The 10,731-nt window shown below is 34.1% G+C and overlaps 1 protein-coding gene and 1 long non-coding RNA gene across 2 annotated transcripts; both read left to right on the top strand.

Annotated features, from left to right (window-relative positions):
- Nucleotides 1-1,072: 1,072 nt before the first annotated feature.
- Nucleotides 1,073-2,156, top strand: LOC111715503 (uncharacterized). The gene is made up of 2 exons (XR_002768243.1): nucleotides 1,073-1,277; nucleotides 2,083-2,156. It is a non-coding gene; the product is annotated as an uncharacterized LOC111715503 (long non-coding RNA).
- A 948-nt stretch (nucleotides 2,157-3,104) lies between these two features.
- On the top strand, nucleotides 3,105-9,616 carry LOC111715501 (protein-tyrosine sulfotransferase). The gene is made up of 12 exons (XM_023490835.1): nucleotides 3,105-3,123; nucleotides 3,404-3,505; nucleotides 3,902-3,983; nucleotides 4,366-4,452; nucleotides 4,989-5,024; nucleotides 5,503-5,576; nucleotides 5,788-5,853; nucleotides 6,228-6,326; nucleotides 7,212-7,309; nucleotides 7,898-7,961; nucleotides 8,188-8,249; nucleotides 9,183-9,616. Exons 1-12 carry the CDS (start codon nucleotides 3,105-3,107, stop codon nucleotides 9,282-9,284), a joined length of 891 nt encoding a protein of 296 aa, XP_023346603.1. The 3' UTR covers nucleotides 9,285-9,616.
- The last annotated feature ends 1,115 nt before the right edge of the window (nucleotides 9,617-10,731 follow it).

The raw sequence follows: 10,731 nt of genomic DNA, 5'->3' as shown, positions 1-10,731 counted from the left end.
ATCAATTCTTTTGAAAAAAATTATAATATTTGAAAATTCTAACCATCCAAGGCCAAAAAGTGTTTTTTTTTTAAATTTCAGGTGGAGACATCTAGTGGCGAAACTCAGAAGGTCCTAATCCGACCTAATATGACCTAAATCCGACTTAAGGGCACATGGTTAGGTTGTGACCAGTTATGACCAGTTTGGTAATCCAATCTGACTAATTAAAGGTCAAGTTATGATCAGTTAGGACCAGCTAGGTAAAGCAACCAAGTCCGACCAAATCCAACCAATCTTGACCAAATCTGACCTAAGTGGATTGGTCAAGTTAAGACTAGTATGAGACCAGTTAGGTAACTCAACCTAACCCGACCTAACCTGACCAAACACAACCTTTTATTTAGTGTTTATTAGATCTATGCAATTTAAAAAAAAAGTTTGAACAAGAGCAGTCTTTGGCGGGGTTGGAACAGGCTTTCGCAGGGTTGGAGCAGGCTTCTGCGGGGTTTGAACAGGGTTCTGCTAACTACCTGGGTTGGAACAGGATATTGCGGGGTTCATTGCCGCATGGCCCCCCCTCCCTCATCGAATTCGTCACTATAATTCCCCTGTTTCTGGGACACAGCTGTATTAATTGCAGATGCAATTAATCCGACCTAAATGCATATTATTAACCGACCTAAATATATTTACAATCTAGAAGTCAGTTTGGGACATTTCGCTTGTCGAACCTACAGATTTTTAGGTCGGAAAAACGTTAGGAATTGGAAACGCAAAAGTACGTTTCCTCTAGGTTCGATGAGCGGAATGAGCGGGGAACACTACACTCACTACACCGTCACCATAAACACAACGCCAATGCCTGAATGCCGCTGAATATTCTCTAACGTTGACAATTTTCCCCAAACCAAACCTGGGTTTCTCCGGTCCGGTGTGATGACTTTCCTGAAAAAGTTGAACTTCTGAACCTGAACCTTTTAAACATGAAAGAGTAGAACATGGTTATTGCTCTAATTAAAATACGGTATATTCCTGGAGAACGATTTTTGGACCCCCCCGTTATTTTATTGTGATTTTAAAATATTTCTTTCAGATAAAAATGTAATGTACAAGTTGACTTTTAATTTCCACTGAATGCGTGATATTTTCTTGTGCGTTCTGACTGTTATAACTTGTTGAACTTCCCCCTGCCCGGCCCTCCACCATGTTGTCCCGAACATCTAAAAAATATTTGCTTCTCGCATTTCTCTCTTTGACAGTTCTCTACCTATTCATTCAGATTTCGAACAAGCAAGGTGAGTCAATCAGAGGTGTAAAATATGTTAAAATTGGGAACATTAATGATTTTTTACGGGAAAATCAATAAATTTTTGGGATGAAAGTATAACTAAATTAATAAAAACTTAAATTATTATATCGTGACCCCATACAACAATATTTTCTCAAAAGTAAAGCCTAAAACCAAATGATAACTTACTTTTTTGGCTTCCTGGATCCGGATCCAAGAGGCTTAAAACCATTCAAAACCTGCTTAAATTAACCTTTTGCTCTCCTAAACACAAATCTAATTTGACCAATTAGCGATTATTTTATCTCCGAATGTTTCAGCACAAAACTAAGTTAAAAAAGATAAAAGGTTGAGATTTTTTATCTGTTCAAAAAATCAGTCATATCTATGGAGCACTCATTCCTTCATGGGTACCGAAATAGGGGGTTAATCCACACGGCGAATCTATTCTTACTGTTTTTATGTCACTAACATGACTGTCGACGGCACTATTGACCTTTTTGGCCTCCAAGTGGTCATTTTGGAGGTCATATTATATCCATGGAGCACTCATACCGTCATAGTTACCAAAATAGGGATAAATCCACATGGCGAATCCATTTCTACTAACTTGCCTGGGGTCCAGATTAACCACAGTAGTTTGCTTTTAGTAAATAACTTAAAGAGCTTTCTAATGACACCTTGATTGTAAAAAAATTGAACGAAAATTGTTTCCTCAGTAAGTAATACCCCTACTGCACAGTTTTTTCTGGGACACCCTGTATAAGGGTGTAAATAAGGGTACAGGGTGTACTCATAATTTTGTAATTTAGAAACAAGTTGTCGTGATGTCAGTTCTTCGAAGAAAACGTCTTTAATAGGCAGCGACGGCAAGCTGTATGAATATGACAGGTGACATTTAAATAGACTGTTGACAACATTCTAGTATCTACATTTAAAACATTCTAGTATCTACTTTCATGCTTTGTTCTTGGAAATAGATAACTTTCTTAATAAAGTATCTTAACAACATTACAGACTAGGTTTTTAGGGTACCGTTGTGAATTAAGGGTTGAACTTAAAATTACGAAGACAGTTTCTTGAAGTGAGAATTAGCTGACTTAATTTGTCGAATTAAAAATGAAATTAATTACTGTAACAATACGTAAGTTCTAAGCTTAAAAAAAAGCAGCCTTATTTTTTATTTATATATTATGGCTGCCTGTCGACACAAATATTTCCTAGGTATCTACTCCTTCCACTAATCAATCTCATCTAGAAAATTTTGGATTAACGACTTATGTACCACCATAGCATTGACGTTATGTTTACTATATAGGCATCCTGGGGGTCCACTTAGGGTTCTCTTTTAGATTTGATTTGATTTGATTGGATTGGAATGGATTTGATTGGATTGGATTGGATTGGATTGGATTGGATTGGATTGGATTGGATTGGATTGGATTGGATTGGATTGGATTGGATTGGATTGGATTGGATTGGATTGGATTGGATTGGATTGGATTGGATTGGATTGGATTGGATTGGATTGGATTGGATTGGATTGGATTGGATTGGATTGGATTGGATTGGATTGGATTGGATTGGATTGGATTGGATTGGATTGGATTGGATTGGATTGGATTGGATTGGATTGGATTGGATTGGATTGGATTGGATTGGATTGGATTGGATTGGATTGGATTGGATTGGATTGGATTGGATTGGATTGGATTGGATTGGATTGGATTGGATTGGATTGGATTGGATTGGATTGGATTNACATCAAGGTTTGTGCTATGTTGGACGCACATCCAGGTTAGTGCTATGTTGGACGCACATCCCCATTATTGCTATGTTGGACGCACATCCAGGTTAGTGCTATGTTGGACGCACATCCATGTTTGTGCTATGTTGGACGCACATCCATGTTTGTGCTATGTTGGACGCACATCCAGATTTCTGCTCAATCTGCTCTTTTTCCCTCTGTTTGGATATCCTTACCGGATTCCTGTAATTTTTTGAATTTCCGGATTCTGAAAAAAAATGAAACCGACATTCTAAATGCCAGAGGTAGTAGAATTTATCACATTTATTTACTATCATTGACACTGAAACAAACCGAAAAATCATCGAAAAATATAATATATTTAGATGTTCGGTGTGGCGAGGAGACTAGGGTTGTTCCGAGATTATTACAAATGAGATCCCATTGGTTAAAGTCACAGAAGGAGTCTCTACGCTTGGAGGAAGCGGGTAAGATTAAAGGGGCTGTTATGACAATGAAACTTTAATTTGTATACTTGCACCTATTAATTGTACACACTTGATACCATGAATTGTACATTTGAACCTTTGAACCTTTGAACTGTACATTTAAACCTTTAAACTGTATTTGAACCTTTAAACTGTTTTTTGAACCTTGAAACTGAACATTTGAACCTTTAAACTGTATATTTGAACTTTTAAACTGTAAACCTTTAAACTTTATATTTGAACCTTTAAACTGAACATTTGAACCTTTAAACGGTACATTTTAGCCATTAAACTGTACATTTGAGCCTTTAAACTGAATATTTGAACCTTCAAATTGTACATTTGAACCTTCAAACCGTACATTTTTAACTTTAAACTTTATATTTGAACCTGTAGGTTTGACCGGAGATGTTCTTGATTCCGCTGTATCTTCGTTCATCTTAGAAGTTGTGGCAAAACATGCTGAACCCGCAAATAGGTAAATAGTAAAATAAAAATGGTTCCTGTTATCAAGAATGCAAGTGTAAAATTATCAATTAAAATGTGATCAAGTTTTTTAATAAAAAAACAATTCTCAAGATTGATGATTGACAGATCAAATATTGATTATTTTAACGAACATTGATTTATCGATTTATTTTTATCTGAATGATTAATGGCTTGATGAATCCACGAATTGGGATGTAAGTGGCAAAATGCTGAAATTGACGGATTGGATAATTGATTGATTGATCAAGTAATGAATTGTTGGTTGATTTGTTTATTGATGCATTGATTGATTTGATGAATTCATCGATGGTTTAAAGAATGGTTCGATTGGTTGATTAATTGATTGAGGAATGGATTGATTGATTGTCTAGGTTGTGTAACAAGGATCCTTTCACCTTGAAGTCCGGGACCTACCTTCACCAGCTATTCCCTAACGGGAAATTCCTCTTCATGGTTAGGTAAGTTATTCCCCCTCCCCTGGGGAAATATGGGGGAATATTCCCCCTCCCCTGGGGAAATATGGTGGGGGATATTCCCCCTCCCCTGGGGAAATTTGGTGTGGGGGGGGGGGAAAGGTTTAAAAGCTTGGTCATGTCTCACGGTAACAAATTTTTTTTTAAGAAACCCAACTTTTAAATGCCTCATTCACAATTGAACATTTAATTTGAACCCGTAATCTGATTGTAGATAACGAAAAGTATTGAAAATTTAGATATAATTGTTAATGTCTATTTTTGCCCTTTCGGTTGAACAGACTAAATGATTTAATTGGTAATATAAAATGACAGATTCTCCCCTATTATACAATTTAGATATAATTGTTAATGTCTATTTTTACCCTTTTGGTTGAACAGACTAAATGATTTAATTGGTAATATAAAATGTCAGATTCTCCCCTATTACACAATTTTCCCAAAACCTGTTCTGCTGACAAGCATTTCTTCTGTTCGTTTAAATGTTTTCTCAATGTTTGTTGATGTATTTTTCATTTTAGGGATGGTCGAGCTACTGTGCACAGCATTATAACAAGGAATCCATTTTTACAAAAAAGAATTGTTGACATTTTTTGCTATTGTGAGACCATAAGACTATGGAATAAGATGACGACTTTTGACCAATCTGATATGCATTAGATGTTGTTTAAAGCAAATGGCATGGAAGTAACTTTTAGACTTAAAGTGAGGTAAATGGGTCTGTGTAGGGTACAGTGTACAATTGCTTTTCATTTTTTAAAAGAACAGCTTGAGTCTAATAGTTGTCAATGTTGCAATGAGAATTTTAATATTCATATTTCAATATACAGCTTACAAATGAAAATCTTAATAGTTTTTCCAACGTCTTTATCATTTTAGATTTATAATCTAATACTCTTATCAAGAAAGCTGAGGGTCGTTTGTCTTTTCTCATTTCTACTTTTTTTTTAATATTGATAATTCAACAATAAACAGCTATTTTCATAAAATTTTGACATTTGTTGTGAATTTGTAAGAAATGGATTGATTGATTAGGAAAGTAACAATTACTGGATTTGATCTTAAATCATACAGACAGTGCCTACAGAAATGGAACTCAGCTATTACAGGTGATTAGGGTGCCGGAATGAGCGGATTTTGGGCACTGACCCTTAACTTCAGAATCTTTTTTTCATACCTTACAAAGTTAAATTGGTGCATGTAAAGTAATATTTTAAAGGATGAAACCTAGCAATTTATGATAACAAATATTTACTATTTTGATTAAACTTTTCAAATATTAGACTTTTTTCTGTTTATAAATTTTTATTTATATTTTAGCAATGAACGATCAATGTACGGAGTTAGGCCCTGATCGTTGTTTACCAGTTTACTACGAACAATTAGGTGATATTTTTATTTATTTTTTATGAAGATTTCACTTGTAAAATTTTTTTTTTAGTTTTTCCAATTCTTTATAGCCCAATCGGTCTAGCTGTTTGGCCGGCTATACACAACATGTATGTATATACAAAAGTCTTGTTTTATTATATCGATTGTTAAAATTAAAATTCAAAAAATATATATTTGTTGTATTATATCTTATGACATTGACGAACAATGTTTATGCCTTAGGGGTCTGTAAATGTAGTTTTGAGTGTATTTGTATTTTTAGACGGGCATGTCCAATTCACAATCATACCCATTTTTTCATTTTTTCCAATTCTTAAAATATCACTTATTAACAAAGATAATGATATTTTATCCCTGTATTTGTTTAGTACTGCATCCTCAGCAATGGTTGAGAAAGATTCTTAAATTCCTCGACCTGCCCTGGGACGAAGCTGTTATGCATCATGAACAGCAGATTAATAAAAAGGGTAAATTCTAGGTTCTAGGTTTTAGGTTCAAGGTTCTTTGTTCGAGGTTCGAGGTTCTAGGTTCGAGGTTCGAGGTTCGAGGTTCAAGGTTCAAGGTTCGAGGTTCGAGGTTCAATGTTCAAGATGAAGGTGCAAGGTTCAAGGTTCGAGGTTCTAGGTTCAATGTTCAAGATGAAGGTTCAAGGTTCAAGGTTCAAGGTTCAAGGTTCAAGGTTCAAGGTTCAAGGTTCAAGGTTCAAGGTTCAAGGTTCAAGGTTCAAGGTACAAGGTACAAGGTACAAGGTACAAGGTACAAGGTACAAGGTACAAGGTACAAGGTACAAGGTACAAGGTACAAGGTACAAGGTACAAAGTTCAAGGTTTTAGGTTCTAGGTTTAAGGTTTAAGCTTCTAACTTCCAGAAACTAGGTTCAAACTTCTAGGTTCAAGATTTTCTTTTTGTTGTAGGTGCAAGATTAAACTATGTTAAGCAATGCTTAGATCAAGCTTAATATTTAATTGATATTTGTAATAGACGACAGTTTAAGCAAAGTTTATATCAAGCTTAATTCATGATAAATATTTATAGGAAGTGAGCGTTTAAGCAATAATTCACAAAGCTCAGATCAAGCTTAACTTATAGTTGATATTTGTAGGAGGTGACAGTTTTATCAATATTTCACAAAGCTTAGATCAAACTTAATATTTAATTGATATTTGTAATAGACGACGAGAAGGTTAGATCACGCAAAATTCATGATAAATATTTATAGGAAGTGAGCGTTTAAGCAATATTTCACAAAGCTCAGCTCAAGCTTAATTCATAATTGATATTTGTAGGACGTGGGAGGTTCAGCCATAATTGCAAAGCTTCGAGCTAGCTGAGCTCATTATAATTATTTGTAGGTGGTGTGAGTTTGAGCAAAGTGGAACGAAGCTCGGATCAAGTGATAAAACCTGTAAATCTTGACGCTCTAAGCAAATGGGTCGGGAAAATGCCACAGGTACAATTATTATTACAATCCATCTCTTGCATGTTTATCCATCTCGCTAATTTTCTGAATCCATTTTCTCTGCTCTGCAACTTAATGATAAAAACCATATTTAAAAGTTAGACAATTTTAAGCAAGCAAAAAGCCTTCAATAACCCATTAGTATGCTTATGTGTTAATGTTTTGATTATTCACAGGACACCTGGCGGAGTATATTAGAGAATTTCTGAATATTGTCATGATATTCATAAGGGTCTATATCATATCACTTTGTTATGCAGATATATTGAAGTAAAATAAAGTTTTAAAATAAAGGACTTTTTTCTTTGGTCGATTTTTTTTCTTTGTTTTTTCCGACACGTTTTTTTTGACCTTTCTGTATTTTCTGCCTCTTTGTCCCAATTCAAGAATTTAAGCCGCGTCTCAAATCCCCCCAAAACCGGTTTCAATCGAGCGCCGGCTTAAATCTTGAAAAATTGAATACAATTTTAAGTGAAACCAACCATATTTGAGCTGCGGCTTAAATTCAAGCCTCCGGAATAAAAACTCATCGGCTAAAAAAATGTTTATGAATATCAATAATGTTGAACTCTGTTTCAGGATGTTGTCGATGATATGGGAGAAATTGCTCCTATGCTCAAACATTTCGGATACGATCCCACAGGTATGTTGATTGATTGTTTTGATTTATTGTTTTATTGATTTATGGGTGGGCTGATTGACTTATTGACCAATTGACTGGCGGACTGACGGATTGACGGACTTGTGGACTGATTGACTGACGGGACTGATTGACTGACGGCCTGATTGACTGAAGGACTGATTGGCCGATTGAACGATTGGCCGATTGACTGATTGACTGATTGATTGCTAATATCTATGTTGTTTAGCGAACCCTCCAAACTATGGGAAACCAGATCAGTTTGTGCTTGATAATACTAATGACATTAAGGTAAATAATATTTATGGTAGAAATAACTGGCTTAAGTGCCCTACGTTGTCCGTGGAATTTTAAAACTACTTTTCAAAAAATCGAATTTTGAAAAAATCTAATTTTGGAAAGAAAAAAATTTAGACTATGTTACTCCCGGGGTAGGGTTCCCTCAAGACAATGTTGACCAGCTTTAGCTAACATAAAAATATATTAATATATATTTATATGTGAGCTAAGAGCTTTATCACAAAGATACTACTATAGAATTTTATAGGTAACTAGCCTGTGAACCCAGGTTCGCCCTAAACTTTATTTTTTATAACAGTCACTTCAGCCTATTCAACTGAGGCCTTTTAAACTAAGCAAAGAACATTCCCGTAGTTCTACCAAATTCCTCAGTCAACATTCGAGTAAAAAATTGGTTAAGGGGTTTCTAAGTTATTTTGAATGAGTGTACAAACAATCAAACAGAGATTACATCATAAAATGCATAGATGTGAAAGAGGGTATGAATGGGCATGTTAATTTTGGATTTGGTAATTTTCTTATTTAACTTTTTCAGGTTTCCCTATGGATAAATATTTAAAAAATAAGTATTTAGGGAGTAATTATTTAATGTGGAATTAATGTTTTAATAATATTAGGTAATAAGTAATTGGTTAAAGGATTGAGATTGGTAGTTGATTGATTGCTTGATATTGGATAGGTTGAAATTTTGCTATTCGATAATTTGAGCAATTTTTCCTAATTTTCCCACAATTTAGCGAACGAAAACCCAATACAATATTTAGTAAAAAAATTATTTGGGAAGGTTAGGGTTTTAGTTTAAAAAAATGAGTTTAAAATGAGTTTTAATTTAAAAAATACAATCCGAGCTATTTTAATTTATGAATGAATTGATTTATTGATTGATTGATTTATAAATCAATTGATTGATTTTTTGTAATTTAGGAACATGATGCTGAGTGGGATGAGATTGCTGAGAAGGTGAAGAAGCTAAGCAAGAAGGACACAATGCCGAGAGCCAAGGACGAGAGCAAAGATTTCGAATAGATCTTTCAATCCATCTATCACACGGGTCCGGAGATTACTCTTTCATTCAATCCATCAATTACACGGGTTCTGACATAATGCCCCTGTAAGCGGATCTAATAAACCTAGAATAACTGACTAAACTCCAACCAAACCTTCAAGTTGTGTCTAATGCCGCCATTTTGCGGGTTGGTCCATTTTGCGGTTTGGTGAAATTTGCCGCGCTAAACTCTTGTACACCTTTTCTCTGCGCGCACATGCCGGAACTGAATTTAGTTTTTTTCAAATATTTACACATTATATTTACTTGTACACGTTTTATTATTTATTTACACCAAGTACTAGTTGAGAATTTATAGTGTTTTTTTGTTTCTTGTTTTAAAGAAAATAATTATTTTTACTCTTTGAATGCTCACTTGCACGAGTTAAACTCTGTCATGAATTAAATTTGCATAATTATTGTTAATTAATTAATTTGTTATTAACTGTTTTGATATTTTTGAGTAATATAATACATAATAAGCAGTAATTTCTAAGAAAATTAATTTTGATGTTTTGATATTTTTAACTGAAATTTCAGGCCTTTCTAATTTGCTACAGAGTTCTGTTTCTTAAGGCCTAGGGTGTACACATCTGATTATGGGGGGGGGGTAGGGGGCAGAAGTTAATTATCAGGACAAACAGTCAAAATTATTTTATTTTTGTAATTTTGCACAAAAATACTTGAATGTCTAGATTAGATATTGTGATCTTGTTCCTCAGTTTTGCTTTTCTGCAGTTTTAAGATAATGCTACTTTTATTTTCGTGATACTTGCCTTTTATTTTATAGAGTTCTCAACGCTCAAAAAAAACAGAAATAATAAATGTTACGGAGGATTTTTTATTCTTTTTTTTCTGTAACTAATGATAAATAGAACCAGTTAAAACTTTTTTGTTTGCGGATATTTTTATGATATATGTAATTGTAATGATTTAATGGAAATATTTTTACAGTTTTGTAGTTGAATGCTTTTCTAGTGTCAGTACAATAATATTTTATAGAATTTGTGTGATTTTCTGTATGTTGTACAATTGTACAACTGCCGAGTTGAAAAAATGTTTGTTACTCCAGATCTGAAATACTTAGACCAATATAAGATCATGAATTAGAAAATTAATTGGAGTTAAAAAGATTGGAATTTACTGTTTTGTACTTCCCTGTACAGAACTGAATTGTACTTCATTTGTAACTGTTCTGTACAGTTTTGTACTGAAGTTAGCCTCGCGATACTTAAGTACACTGCACCCCACTGTTCAGTACAATGTATGTTTACAGTGCATGTGCTTGTTACAGTACTGCAATTTACTGCATTGTACAAAGGTTGAATCACTTTGTGATCGAGTAACCGCAAATGAATGCACCCCTTAAGACCTCTAGACAATATATGCTATAAAATGCGTCGATTTAATGAATTTTCCTTAAATATA

This window comes from Eurytemora carolleeae, unplaced genomic scaffold (genome assembly GCF_000591075.1).
Source record: "Eurytemora carolleeae unplaced genomic scaffold, Eaff_2.0 scaffold1331, whole genome shotgun sequence".
In the NCBI taxonomy this organism is placed as follows: Eukaryota; Metazoa; Arthropoda; class Copepoda; order Calanoida; family Temoridae; genus Eurytemora; species Eurytemora carolleeae.
This window is presented reverse-complemented; position numbering and strand designations above follow the sequence as displayed.

Excerpts from the sequence above, each read along its gene's own strand:
- LOC111715501 (XM_023490835.1), top strand. Across the intron at positions 4,453-4,988 it reads AAATTCCTCTTCATGGTTAG|GGATGGTCGAGCTACTGTGC; the intron begins GTAAGTTATTCC and ends TTTTCATTTTAG. Across the intron at positions 7,310-7,897 it reads GGGTCGGGAAAATGCCACAG|GATGTTGTCGATGATATGGG; the intron begins GTACAATTATTA and ends ACTCTGTTTCAG.